The sequence below is a fragment of the Eublepharis macularius genome, chromosome 4, assembly GCF_028583425.1.
Source record: "Eublepharis macularius isolate TG4126 chromosome 4, MPM_Emac_v1.0, whole genome shotgun sequence".
In the NCBI taxonomy this organism is placed as follows: Eukaryota; Metazoa; Chordata; class Lepidosauria; order Squamata; family Eublepharidae; genus Eublepharis; species Eublepharis macularius.
The window spans coordinates 187,183,419-187,197,266 of NC_072793.1; the positions used below are offsets into that span (position 1 = coordinate 187,183,419).

At 49.9% G+C, this 13,848-nt stretch overlaps 1 protein-coding gene across 3 annotated transcripts; it reads right to left on the reverse strand.

Annotated features, from left to right (window-relative positions):
* Positions 1-1,883: 1,883 nt before the first annotated feature.
* LOC129328466 (zinc finger protein OZF-like) lies at positions 1,884-13,758 on the reverse strand. 3 transcript variants are annotated; one of them, XM_054977553.1, is made up of 5 exons: positions 12,442-13,758; positions 11,911-12,037; positions 8,900-8,995; positions 6,885-6,986; positions 1,884-4,131 (listed from the first exon to the last, which is right to left on the reverse strand). In XM_054977553.1, exons 1-5 carry the CDS (start codon positions 12,502-12,504, stop codon positions 2,753-2,755), a joined length of 1,767 nt encoding a protein of 588 aa, XP_054833528.1. In that variant the 5' UTR covers positions 12,505-13,758; the 3' UTR covers positions 1,884-2,752. The 3 variants fall into 3 exon arrangements, with proteins under 3 accessions (XP_054833528.1, XP_054833527.1, XP_054833529.1); XM_054977552.1 differs by having other exon boundaries at positions 1,884-4,134; XM_054977554.1 differs by lacking the exon at positions 6,885-6,986 and having other exon boundaries at positions 1,884-4,134.
* Between the last annotated feature and the right edge of the window lie 90 nt (positions 13,759-13,848).

Sequence of the window (13,848 nt, forward strand, 5' to 3'; positions counted from 1 at the left end):
GATCTGTGCGGCATGGCATGTATGGTTTGCTCTCCCCTGCTGAATGCCCATACAGAGTGGCTGGTGGGTTCTAGGACGTGGTTGTCAATTCTGAAAGCTTTTATGTCATTATACTGAACTAGTAACAAAGCCCGTTGTGGGGGGAAATACATTGAGCTCCAGAAAGGGCAGGGCAGGTGGATCAGATATTGCCACCTTTGCCACGCCCCGATTTGGTCAGGGGGAGGGCCAGGCACTGGGCCAGGTGTTGCCCCCTTCCCAGCACCACGATGGGGGGGCAGGCACGATGATGAGTGCCTGTGACAGGCAGCAGCCCGTTCCAACCCTGTTTGCACTGGATCGGGCCAATGCAGGCAGGAAGTGTCACGGGGGGAAGGAGCGCCAGGCGCCCTAGTGGGCTCCTGTGCCTGATAGTGGCCTGTTCCAGCCATTAGCACCAGATCACGCTGCTGCAGGCAAAGAGTGCCATGGGGGGAGTGGTGGCAGGCAACCCGGAGGGCTCCTCCCAGCAGCAGCCTGTGTCTGCCCCCCCCCCCACCGCACGCAGGTAATGGAAGCCAGATCTCCCTGGCCAATAGAAGGAAAAACCTCGAAGGTCTACAGAAATAGCTATGTGTAAATTTTTATAAAGTTTTTTTTGGTAATTTTTATAAAGTTCAGTGCAGAGCCAGTTTGGTGTAGTGGTTAAGAGCGGTGGGACTCTAATCAGGAGAACCGGGTTTGATTCCCCACTCCTCCGCTTGAAGCCAGCTGGGTGACCTTGGGTCAGTCACAGCTTCTCGGAGCTCTCTCAGCCCCACCCACCTCACAGGGTGATTGTCATGAGGATAATAACAGACTTTGTAAACAGCTCTAAGTCATCCTGAAGGGTGGTATATAAATTGAATGTTATTATTATTATTAAAGTGCTGATAAATAATTCATAATAAATATACCATTCAGTAGTTCAATAAATACCCAATAAGTAACTCAATAAAGATACATGCAATCCTGGCCAAAGGTCCAACCGGTTTAGTTTCTCCAGTCAGATGTTATGTATACACTTGAGATGTTGTGTGTAAAGTCTCTTGTCCTGTGGTTCTATTCTAATTGTAAAACATCTTACGTAGTTTACGTTACACAGTGCATTTGCAATACGCTGTATATCGGGAGTACAAGTCGCCCTTTGAAGGTGAGAGTACAAGAGCATGTATCTAGGATAAAGAACAGAGTCCCACTTCGCTGAAGAAAATCCTAGTGAACGAGATTTTAAGGTTGTCAGTTCTTAGTTATAAAACCTTCTTTACATTATGATATACAACAGAAGCTACTGCAAAAAGAATCAGAATGGATATTTAAATTGAATACTTTAATTCCTCCAGGTTTGAACATTGCAATTGAATATTATTTATGATATGCATGGCACTGTCTCTTTAAGCCTGTATGTTGTGGCTGCAATGATTTGGCTTAAATGCCATAATGAGAACCAGCAGTCTACGGCCACGGTCCGTCCGGGTTCACCATCTCTTGGAGATGGGAATCTAAATGCTGGAGCAATTGTGAGTACTTCTGATATATTCCATGACAGCATAAAACGACAGCTGGGCTTATGTAATTTCATGATTTATTATGATTTAATTCACAGTATATAACATATACACGAGCCTTTTAAAAAAGCATTTGCCGAAAGGGGATATCAGGCAGGCAGAACCCGTCAGGCTCTTCAGCCCAATTTTTGGCTTTCAGCTGTAACCATTAGACCACGCTGTCTCGTGAAGAAGCTCCAGAAGGACATTAACATCTGCACAATAGAACCACAGGACAAGAGACATCACACACCACATCTCAAGTGTAGACGACAACATCTGATTGGAGAAACTAAACAGGTTGGGACTTTTTAATCAGGATTGCATGTATCTTTACTAAATTATTTATCGGATATTTATTGTAATTTATTTATCAGCACTTTAGCACTTTGTATTATGCACTGAACTTTATAAAAATTACATAAAACTTTATAAAACGTTACAAATTTTACATGTATTTCTGTAGACCGAGGTTTTTCTTCTATGGTGTAGCATTTGTAGGGAGGAGCCCCCTGTTGTTGAAGTGATAGGTCTACCTGACCAGCAAAGGAATGGTAGGTAGATCTGGCCTCTGGGAGTCTGGAATCCAGGTCTACCCTGCCAGCAGAACTATGGTGGGTACACCTGGTCTCCATGGGTCCAGAGGCAAAGGAAGAGGTGGTAGACCTGGTCTCCAAGGGATCAGAGACAATGTGTCTACTGGTCAGCAAAGAGATGGTAGATCTGGTGGCCCCACTGCACCTTCCAGCCACTGGTATGGCCCATTCGGGGCCACACCAGATCGGCTGGAAGCATGGGTTACATGGCAGGGGGAGGGAGCAGAGGGGTGCAGGCAGCCGGTCCCTGCTGTGTTTGCCAGCCTGCCCGTTGCGGCCCCGTTCCCAGCAGCGAATGGCAGGGAAGCGCGCCACCCTTTCTGCAGCCCAACTGGCTGGATTTGGGCTTCTGCTTTGACAGGCGGGCCCTCCCCTCCCCCAGCCTATCAGGGAAGCGAAGGGAAGGGAGGGGGGCAGCCCTTTTCTCAGGCGTGCAAACTGCGCCTGCGCTGATGAGTCTGGAACACACTTTCTGATTAATGTAGTAGGATTATGGAACACATTACACTGTTTTATTTGACTGCTTGGAAATGCTGAAAGCCAATGTACCTGACGTAACATCCTTCCATACTTGAAGCACTTCCATGATTTTCATCCTATGTGAACTCTTTGATGGGAAGTAAGGTTACCACTCCGACTAAAACTTTTCCCACACTCCAGGCATTTATATGGTTTCTCTCCTGTGTGAATCCTTTGGTGGGATGAAAGGCTTCCACTCTGACTGAAACTTTTCCCACATTCCAGGCATTTATATGGTTTTACTCCTGTGTGAATCCTTTCATGTGAGGTAAGGTATGAACTCGAACAGAAGCTTTTCCCACACTCCAGGCATTTATAGGGTTTCTCCCCTGTGTGAATCCTTTGATGAGAAGAAAGGTTTGTACTCTGACTGAAGCTTTTCCCACACTCCAGGCATTTGTATGGTTTCTCCCCCGAGTGAATTCTTTGATGGACAGTAAGTTTTCCACTCCAACTGAAACTCTTCCCACACTCCAAGCATTTATATGGTTTCTCCCCTGTGTGAATCCTTTCATGTGAGATAAGGCCTGAACTCGAACAGAAGCTTTTCCCACACGTCAGGCATTTATAAGGTTTCTCCCCTGTGTGAATTCTTTGGTGGAGAGTAAGCTTTCCACTCTGACTGAAGCTTTTCCCACACTCCAGGCATTTATAGGTTTTCTCCCATGTGTGAATCCTTTGATGAGAAGAAAGGTTTCTACTTTGACTGAAGTGCTTCCCACACTCCAGGCATTTATATGGTTTTTCCCCTGAGTGAACTCTTTGGTGGGAAGAAAGGCTGTCACGCCGACTGAAACTTTTCCCACACTCTTGGCATTTATATGGCTTTTCCCCTGAGTGAATTCTTTGATGGGAAGTAAGGTGACTACTCTGACTGAAGCTTTCCCCACACTCCAGGCATGTATATGGTTTTTCTCCAGTGTGAATCCTTTCATGTGAGGTAAGGACAGAACTCGAACAGAAGCTTTTCCCACACTCCCGGCATGTATAGGGTTTCTCCCCAGTGTGAATTCTTTCATGTGAGGTAAGGTCTGAACTCGTGCGGAAGCTTTTCCCACACTCCAGGCATTTATAGGGTTTCTCCCTTGAGTGAATTCTTTGGTGGGAAGAAAGCATTCCTCTGCGACTGAAGCTCTTCCCACACTCCAGGCACTGAAATATTTTCTTTTTGTTACATGTGCTCCATTGAGTATTAAAATCTGATTTCTTGGGAGTATTTTCCTTGCTTGCAGTGAGCTCATTCCAGTTCTTCTTGCCTGGGTATAGGTTTTCCTGTATAGCATCACTCCACTCTAATAGACCGGAAGGATTCCCCCCTTCATTAGGATCTTTTTCCTCCTCCTTCTTCAGTCCATCACAATATTCAGCTTTTTCCTTCCCATCTGAATACATTTCCTCTTTCTCCATCACTGGATGTTCTTTCGTGTCATTTGCTGACTCCCACACGCCTCCTGCTGGAAGAAAGAGAAACCGGGTGTGATTGTGGGGTTATAAATGCTGAGGCATTAAACTCCAACCGCCTGCACCCATTTCTCCCCCTCGCCTTAGCAATTCCCTCTAAATTCCAAGCGGAGTAAGTTCGCAGAGTAGCCATTTGTATGATAATAAATGTAGCCCAAGAGGACAAAACAGAGAGCAGGTGCAATAGAGATTTTCCAACTTAAATTGAACCAGTTTTATATTTTTCTGTTGCGATGCATTTTTCTGTCGGGGTGACTGATGGGGGGGGGTGGACGGGGGTGGGGGGGAGAAGATGGACAGCCAATTCTGCACATGGCAGGAGGCCTGAACAGACGTGGCCAGCAACAGGGAGAAAATGGTAACAAGAAACCAGAGCTACTTCTGCCTGTATCTTTAAGACCACAGAAGTAGGGTTTCAGAGCAAAAGAGGGTATGATTCTGCCTTTTTCAATTTCTGTGCACTGAGATATTCAGGTGGATGGCCAGCCGGTGTCAGGGTGGCTGGGCAGAGCTTGGGAGGAGGGCGAGAGCTGCCTGGTGCCCCTCTGCCCCTGGCAATTTAAGCAACGGCCTGGGGCCACCTAGAGGATGAGCCACCCTTGCCCCAGCTGATCCCTCTGCCTAGAGCGACGCATTTCCATTCTCATTTGAGCTGGAAGGTGGCCTTATAGTGCCAACCCCAGTTGTAAAAGGGAAAGAGAAGGAAAAGGCAGAAAAAGGGATGAACTCGTTGTGGTCTAGTAACTTAACACCTGGCACCATAGAGTAAATCTCTCATGCCCCAGGGCAAAAATAAGGGACTGTGAGGTTGTTTTGCTGTATCTGGCATGAGCACTCAGGAAAAAAAAACCCAGAAGTATGAGGAGCAGAATTGATCGAGAGCCTCTCCTTGGGAGGGGCTCCTGGCCTGCTTATTTTGGGGTACTTCCTTGGACTCGTCATGTTTCAATGAAGGCTTAAAACAGAAGCACAGATTCTATAAACACAAACACGGGGGGGGGGAGCTGGAAGGGACCTCAAGAGTCATCAAGTCCAGCCCCCCCACACACACACAACACAGGAAATCCACAGCTTACTCCCTCCCCCTCCCCTCCCTCAGTGACCGATGCTCTATGCCCAGAGGAATACCAAAAAACCTCCAGGATAGGTGGAGGAAAACCCCTTCCAGATCTTAAAATGGTGATCTGCATTAACCTGGACATGTCAGAAAAGGCGAGGAGAGGCCAGCACCGACTCACCCCTTCCTGCCCCCCTCTCCTAATCTGTGTCCCTTCCTATTAAGTCAGAGAATCATCAGAGCTGTCAGGGGCCATCTTCCCTCTTCTTAAATACCTCCCAGGAAGGAGAGCCCACCACCGCCTGAGGAAGCCCATGCAGGGGCTGCTCTAATGAAAACTCTTTTGCTTTAATATCAACCTGTTGTTTCTGGTCCAACCCACAGGGGGAACAGAAAACAACTCTGTTCCATCCTCTATGTGGCAGCCCTTCGAATGCTTGGGCTGTGATATCTCCTCTCCAGGCTTGACATGCCCAGCTCCTTCAACCTTTCCTCATAGGACTTGGTTTCCAGACCCCTCACCATCCTCACTGCCCTCCTTTGGACACGTTCCAGTTTCTCAACGGCCTGCTTAAACTGCGGTGTCCCAAAACTGAGCTCAGTACTCCAAGTGAGGTCTAACCAGCGCAGAGCGGAGCAGGACCATCACTTCGCATGATCTTGACACTCTGCTTCTGTTGATACAGACTAAAATCCCATTTGCCTTTTTAGCTACCACATCAGACTGCTGACTCGTGTTCAGTGTATGGTCTTCTAAGACCCCCGGATCCTTTTCATGCGTACTACTGCCAAGACAAGTCTCCCCCATCCCGCAAATTTAATCCCCTCTATTCCTTCATCCAAGTCATTTATAAAGATGTTGGACAACACGGGGCCTGGGACAGATCCCTGAGGCACATCACTTGTCACTCCTCTTCACGAGGATGAGGAACCATTAACTAGTACTCTTGGGGTGTGATCTGTCAACCAGTTACAGATCTACCTAATAGTAATATGATCCAAACCACATTTGACTAACTTGTCAACAAGTATTTCATGTGGAATCTGATCAAAAGCCTTACTGAAACCAAGATAAACTATAATCCTTTCCCCCCTTCTTGAAGAGGTGGATGACACTTGCCCGCCTCCAGTCTTATGACACCTCCTCTCTGGGCCAAGAATTCTCAAAGATGATAAACGGAGGCTCCGCAATTACACCACCATGTTCCTTTAGTACCCTTGGGGTGCAGTTCGTCTCGGGGCTCTCATATCACATCTCAAAATCACATTTGCCTTTTTAGCTACCACATTGCATTGCTGACTCAAGTTTAGTGGAGGATCTTCTAAGACCCCCAGATCCTTTTCACACGGACTACAGCCAAGTCTCTGCTCACTTCATGAGCGTCCCCTCGATTCCTTCATCCAAGTCATTTACAAAAATGTTGACCAGATCCCTGAGGCACTGGACTTTCACCTCATCAACCAACCAGTCCTTCCCCGGTGGCGAGAATCAAATCCAAGATGGCAGAGCCCCTTCTTTCCTTCTCCACTTTCTGGAAGATGAAGTTGTCAGCAAGACAAGTTACGAATTTATTAGACTGCAGGGGGCACTGGGGCAGTCGGGCAGGGGGGGGGGGATTGACTGTTTAATGATTTGTTCCAGGACCTTTCTAGGTTTGGACCTCGGGCTGATGGGTCGATAATTACCTGGCTCCTCCTCCTTGAAGACGGGGAAGACGTTTGCCCACCTCCAATCTTCTGGCACCTCCTCTCTAGGCCAAGAATTCTCAAAGATGACAGACAGGGGCTCTGCAAATACATCAGCAAATCCCTTTAGTGCCTTAAGGTGTATTTCCTCTGGCCCTGAGGACCTGATTTCATTCAAAGAAGCCAGGTGTTTACGTACCACCCCAACGTCTATCCTAGGCTGCTATTCCGTTTCTTCCTTATGTGTTTTCTTTGCAAGTGAAGACCAAGGCAAAGGAGGAACTGGGTAATTCTGCCCTCTCTTTACCACATGTTAAAATCTCAATTTCCTTTCCCCTCAATGGGCCTAACACTTCCTTATTCTTTTTCCTGCCCCAAACATAACCAAAGCACCCTTTTTCGTTGTGTTTAGCATCTCTCACTAGTCTAAGCTCATACTGAGCTTTAGCCTTCCTAATCCTCTCTCTACAAGCACCAACAAGTTGTTTATTTTCAGACTTGATTCTACAGCCCCTCCTTCCATTTCTTAAATGCATCTTCTTAAAAAAAAATCAGACCTTTAAGAAAGTTGTTTATGGAGCCACCTTGGCCTCTTCGGGTTCTTTCCATTTTTTCTTACTCATCGGAGTTGGTTTGATTGTGTCTTCCATATCTTGCTTTTAAGTAACCCCTTCTCCTTCAGTTTTTCTCACCATGGGATTCTCCCCAGCAGGACTTGGAGCTTGTCAGAATTAGCTTTTCTAAAATCCATCCTGTGTGTCTGACGACGTTCCGCTTTTCCCTTACCCAAGATCTTAAACTCCAGAATTACATGGCCGCTGCTACCCAGGGTGCCCTCTACTTTCGCCTCATCAACCAGTTCTTCCCCATTGGTGAGAATCAAGTCCAAGATGGCAGAGCCCCTTCTTTCCTGCTCTACTTTCTGGAAGATGAAGTTGTCCGCAAGACACGTTACAAATTTATTAGACTGCAGGGGGCACTGGGGCAGTCGGGGGGGGTGTAGTTGTGAAGTTCCTGCATTGTACAGGGGGTTGGACTGGATTACTCTAGAGGTCCCTTCCAGCCTATGACTCTATGAGTCTATGTTTTTAGCAGAGTTTGACATCCAACAGGTATCAGGCAGGCCCCTGCCCTGTGGAACGACCTGCCTGAGGCCAGGAAAGCCCCCACTCACCTAGCTTTCCGCAAACGATGCAAAACCAAATTATTCAAAAAATCTTTTATATTGTTGGGAGGGGCTCTCAGATGCTTCGCTAATGAGTTAAGGATCGTAGACTTCACCACTATGTTGCCTTACGAAATATCTGTTGTCTTAAATATGTGCTCCTATGAGCTCCTATGAATGTCAGCCCTAGACTTGCTTGTGTTCTGTTTCAACATTTCTTCTGCTCTGTATTGGATTCTTGCTAATGCCATGTCTTTGCAAAGTTGTGTTTATTTACCGTATGACATTGTTTATGGAAATGTCCTTGAAATTGACCTTATTTGTCATTTATACAGCTCCTGGCTGTATCTGAATAAGGCCTGACCGTAGTCATCCGGAACACCTGCAAGGTGCTAGAATGTTATGTTGGCACACTCTGTGTCAGTCCCTTTGGCATCCCGTGCAGCAGGGCTCTCGGCTGGGTGGGGGGGATGTCTTCACTCGAGAGCTCTGTGGGGTTGCTTCGGGTCGTGCCCCTGCAATAAAGCGCAGGCTTGGCTTTGCAGGCACAAGGTCCATGATCAACGTCTGACTTCTCCAGAAAAAGGGATATTGGGGTCACAGGGCTGGCAAACACCCTTGCCTGGAAACCTCTCAAAGGTGGACAGTCCTTGGCTGGGCTTGGCATCAGTGATCTGTCTTGGGAGGAGGAAGTGGCCTATTCTCAGAGGTTCCAGATCTCCAGGCACCATTTCAGCATTCAAAACTCAGCCAAGCTCTTCTGAGAACCCACCCAAACCCACCAGCCCTTGGAAGGAAGCACAGGCAACACTGGTGGAAAAACAGTCTCACGACAGGTGGAGGAACTTACCTGCCAATCCGTCCTCTTCACCAGAAATCAGGAGAAACAGCTTTTCCGCCTCCTCTTCCAGCCAGGATATGAGGTCAGGTTTGGCAACTTGAGGACCTTTTTATCAGGGGGGAAAAACACAAAACCGTGACTCTTCTGGCTGCACATGAATCCAGCAATTCCAAGACGGCTTGACTCTCTCCCTCCAGAAATACAGAACAGACAAGTAATAGGGGTGGGGCAGAGTGCAATATGGGGTCAAGAATCATCCATCTTTTGTTGGATGATCGGGGTGGGGGGCAGAAGTATGTGGCCATTCACACAAGCACCCCCCTACTCTGGGTCTCTTGGGACCTGAGCCTGTGTATACACCTGCTGTCTCTTTAGTGGGGGAGGTGGGATACATGAAAAAACCTCACCTGCCTTGTATGGCTGAATCCCAAGTCTTATGTTGATGTTGATGTTTTGTTCAATTTATATCCCGCCCTCCCCATGAGTGGGCTGCGGTGGATTACATCAAGGATAAATTACAGTTTAAAATCAATATTAAAAACATCCGACTATATAAAAGAGTAAGCGTGTTCTAGATGACTCACTTCCTACCCCAGTGCGCCACCAGAGGGCGCTGCCATGGTAGGAAACCAAGGTCAGTATCAGGATGGGAACAAGTGGCAATGCCCGCCCCACCGCCATCATCAGCCAGGATCAAGAGCAGAACAGATGGCAATGCCCACCCACCCCCCGCCTCCACCCCAGCCTGGGAGGGAGGCTCACCAGATAGGTCCATTTAGGAACCGCGCAGCAGCATTTTGGACCCACGGCAGTTTCCGGGTCAGGCCCAAAGGAAGCCCAGCATAAAGGGAGTTATAGCAGTCCAACCTGGAGGTGGCCGTTGCATGGATCGCTGTTGTTAGGTCATGGGTCGAAAGGTAGGGGGCATGCTGCCTGACCCACCGAAGATGGGAAAAGGCGGGCTGGGCAAATGCTGCGACCCGGGCCTCCATGGATAGGGAGGTATCCAGCGTCACTCCCAACCTCCTTACTACCGGCACAGGTGCAAGCGGTGCCCCATCAAAGGTTGGGAGCCGGATCCCCAAACCCATTGGCCCACAACCCAAGTACCGGATCTCTGTCTTCAGGGGATTCAACTTCAGCCCTAGTTAATGCCTCTGGGACCGAGTCAGGCCATCCATCCATCAACAGGTACAGCTGGGTGACGTCAGCATAGTCATAGCAACCCAGCCCGAAACTTCCTACCAACTGGGCTAGGGGGCAGATGTGGAGGTTGAACAGGAGAGGGGAGAGAATCGCCCCCTCTGCGACCCCATATACCAATGAGTGGCATGCTTGATAATTTCGCCCCTAGCACCACCCTCTGTCCCCAACCATGGAGAAAAGAGACAAGCCGCCGCAAGGCAGTCCCAAGTATCCCCACATTGGTGAGGCGGGTTTGTGTGTCGAAATATCATAGTCAACCGAATCAAACACTGCCAAGAGATCTAATAACACCAGCAGCGCCAACCTACCTCAATCTTAGATGGGAGGCGGGGGGGGAGTCGTGATATACTGGAGTCAAAATAAATTGTTTTATTTGCTAGTTTCAGGATTCATGAAACTTATTTCCTTGGCCATGTTTGTCTGAGGAAAAGCTAACCGTGGCCTGAGATCGTGCTGATCTCCTGAACTCCCAAACAATGACTGCATGCGTGCTCGCGGGTGTGTGAGCGCTCGGAAGACGAGTCTCTGCCCTTGGAATTAACTCTGGAAGGAGACTGGGTGGCTCCCTTGGATGCGTTAGACGTTTAGCAGAAGAAAATCCCTCCATGGCTTCTGCAATACTTGGGATTCTTTTTGTCACCAACGCTGACCATTTCTTGCGGCTGGAATCCGCAATGATCTCAGCAAGTCCAGGTTCTTTGTTTTTAGGATGAGCCTTCTTGCAAAAGGGAACCTGGAAAACTCATTATGCATTCTAACAAATATTCGCAATTATTCCTCTGAGCCTGATCAAACGGCTTCTTCCTCCTTTGCCTTTGGACATCTTTTCTCTGGGAGTGAAAGCGAGGAGGGGGGAGTTCAGCTACCCCCATTTCTGTTTTCTGTGGCAGGAAGAGGCCCCATATGACTACAGGGTGCTGGTGTAATAATGGCGCTGGCAGTTCTCTGCCTACTCCCTGACCAAGTGAGTTGGAAATGCCAGCTGAGAAACAACCAGTGGCCAAAAAGCCAGCTGTGCTCCTTTCTCTGCCACATCTCAGCTCAGGGAAGGTGCAAGGAACCTGAGATGAGGGCTTTGGTAAAAATGGCTGCACTTTGGTTCAGAACTGCAAGTACTGTCAGGTTGTGGCCTGGCTCACATATGTGGCTACAGAGCTGGTTAGGAACCCTTGTGGAGCCGTCTCTGAGTTCCCCAGAGATTCGACCCTGGGAGGCTGTTCTCAGAGAGCTCTGCGTGGACTCCCTGGTTCTTCACGCAGCTGAAATGCCCATTAACGGCTCAGCCCTGACTGGGTCTTGTGTTGTCCTGAAATGATGGCTTCTCAATTCCACCTCCATTCCTTCCTCTCTGAGCTAGGTTTCTTCGACCAAGCTCAGACCACGAGGGAAGTAGGCCAGAGAGAAGCTGAAAGCTGCATGCTATTCACCACTCAGCAGCCAGGCAGGGGAGGGGGCTTGCAGTCTGACGGAGTGGGTGAGAAAAGCGACAACGGATGCCAAACAGAGGTGCCTGGGGAGCCAGCTCTCAAGTTGTAGACAGGCTGGTTTTATTGTGTAGCAACAGCAAGGTTTTCTTATTTCAATGTTTGTTGCCTGGGTAAGAGTGCTTGATGCTTTTTGCATACTCTCCTTAAACTAATCAACTTAACTTTTATTCAAGCTCAACCAGGACCCCTCCCACATCAGAGGAGGGACCAGGGAGGGCGGCAGAGATCAGCCACTGGGCCCAGGGGGGGCAGCCTTCATCGTTAAGGACCTCATTACAGTCCCTGCTCCCACCAGAAGGAGGCAGCCCAGGAGAAATGGACCCTTACCCAGAGAGGCCACATGGCCAAAGTTCTCCAGCATGACTTCCTTGTACAGGGCTCTCTGGGCCGGGCGCAGCAGGCTCCACTCCCCCCGGGTGAAACGCACAGCCACCTCTTCGAAGGACACCGGACTCTGGAAGGAGGAGAAGGAAGCATTTCTTTACACCACTGGAAAACTGGTCCATGGGACTGGGGAGGGGCAGAAAGAGAGGCAGGGGGAGTAATACAGGAAGGCCAGCACCAAGAGGAGGGGGGCCCCTTGGGGGCATTTCGCTCCCCACTCCCGGCTCTCCTCGGGGGCACTGGGGGCCCAGAGGGGTGGCCCTCCTTGGCAGGGGGCTGGCAGGCTTGTGGGAAGAGGCCGGAGATGCCCATGGGGCAAAGGACCAAACCCTTTTCCATCGTCCTGCACACGCCATCCTAGGCAGGGGGCGGCCATTTTCCTGCCTCCTCAGTGGGCGGCCTCGGCCTCTCGTATCGCCACAGCCAAGGCCAAGGAGCCCGAGCCTCTGAGCCCCCGAGGCCCCTTCCCCATACCTGAGCTGGCCGCATGGCTGGCCTTTTCCCTTCACCACGTGGAGGAGACGGTGGAGAAGCCATCAAGGGAGCCTTTTCACTGCTGCCTGGGAGGGAGAGAAAGAAAGAGGGTGGGAAACCCTTTTTAGTACGCCTGCGCCAGTCCCTTCAGGGAACCTCTCTCTGCACTGGCTCTGGGGCCCAATCCAAGAAACTGGATTCTCTCTCTCAGCCTCAGAAGGGCTTGGCCCCACGTTTCCCCCCCCCCATTCCTCCTTCATCCGTACCCCTCCCAATGCTTCTTCCCAAACTGCAGATCTCTTCCAGCGAGAGGAGCCCCTGGCCCTGCCAGGAGACAAAACCTCTCCCTCGTCCCCTCTGAGGGAAGTCAAGACCGTCTGGGACTCTGCTGGTCAGGGGGTGGAAGAGCCCCTGGGGTGAAGGGATGGACTGCTGGACTCCCTGCACAGAGAAAACTAGCCCTGCAGGGGAAATGTTTCTCTCCATTCTGCCTCTCCTGGCTGTGATGCTTTTCCCCCTAGAAATACAGACCAGGTCTATATTTCTTCTGGCCACTGAGTCTGAAAAAATCCTGCAACTGTGGTTAATAATCCTTAGGGAAAACACCTCTCCAGGCACGCCCAGCAGAGCAGGAAAACGGCCCCAAGACCTCAGGGGAGGGACACGAAGGAGGGAGGATGAGATGGTGGGGGAAGAGACTTGTGTGATCCCCCCCCTTGCTGCTGCCCTCCCGGGCCACCGGGGCTTCTGCAGGGGGGGCAGGTTTCCCCGCATTTCCCCCACCCCAGACTCCCAGCAGCGGCAACGGGTGCTTTTTCACTTGGATGGCTAAATCAGTAATTGGATATTGATGGATCAGCGCAACCTGGCCGATGTGTGGAGGTAGCAATGCAATCATGGTGCTAACTGTTTTATATTGTTTTTTATGGGTTTTGGATATGTATATGGTTTTAATTGTGTAACATAAGGCGTTAGCTACCCTCAGCCCACTCACAGGGAGGGGAGGTACAAATTTGATAGAATAAAATAAAATCGTATTTAACTGTTAATTTAAAAAAAGAAAAAAGACACACGTTCACAAGGGAGAAGGAGAAAGGGGTGCCCTTGGGGCAGGCGCCGGGAAGGCGAAGGGGCAGCCAGGCGGGCTTGGTTGCAAACCGTGCAACAGAGGAGGTTTGGGGAGACGGGAGGAAAGCCGGGGGGGGGGGGACTGGGAGGGGGAAACCCCTTCCCGAAGGCCTGCAATGTGGGGCTCAGGAGTCCGGAAAGGCCCCCTCCCCTTCTGCCTGGGCGGCCCTTCCTTGGCCAGGGGCCACAGTCCACGTCCCCCACTCCACGCCCCGCTTCCCAGCTCCCGCCATCTGCCCCCCCAGTCTCACCCTCAGCAACCCACCCCCCACCCCCGCA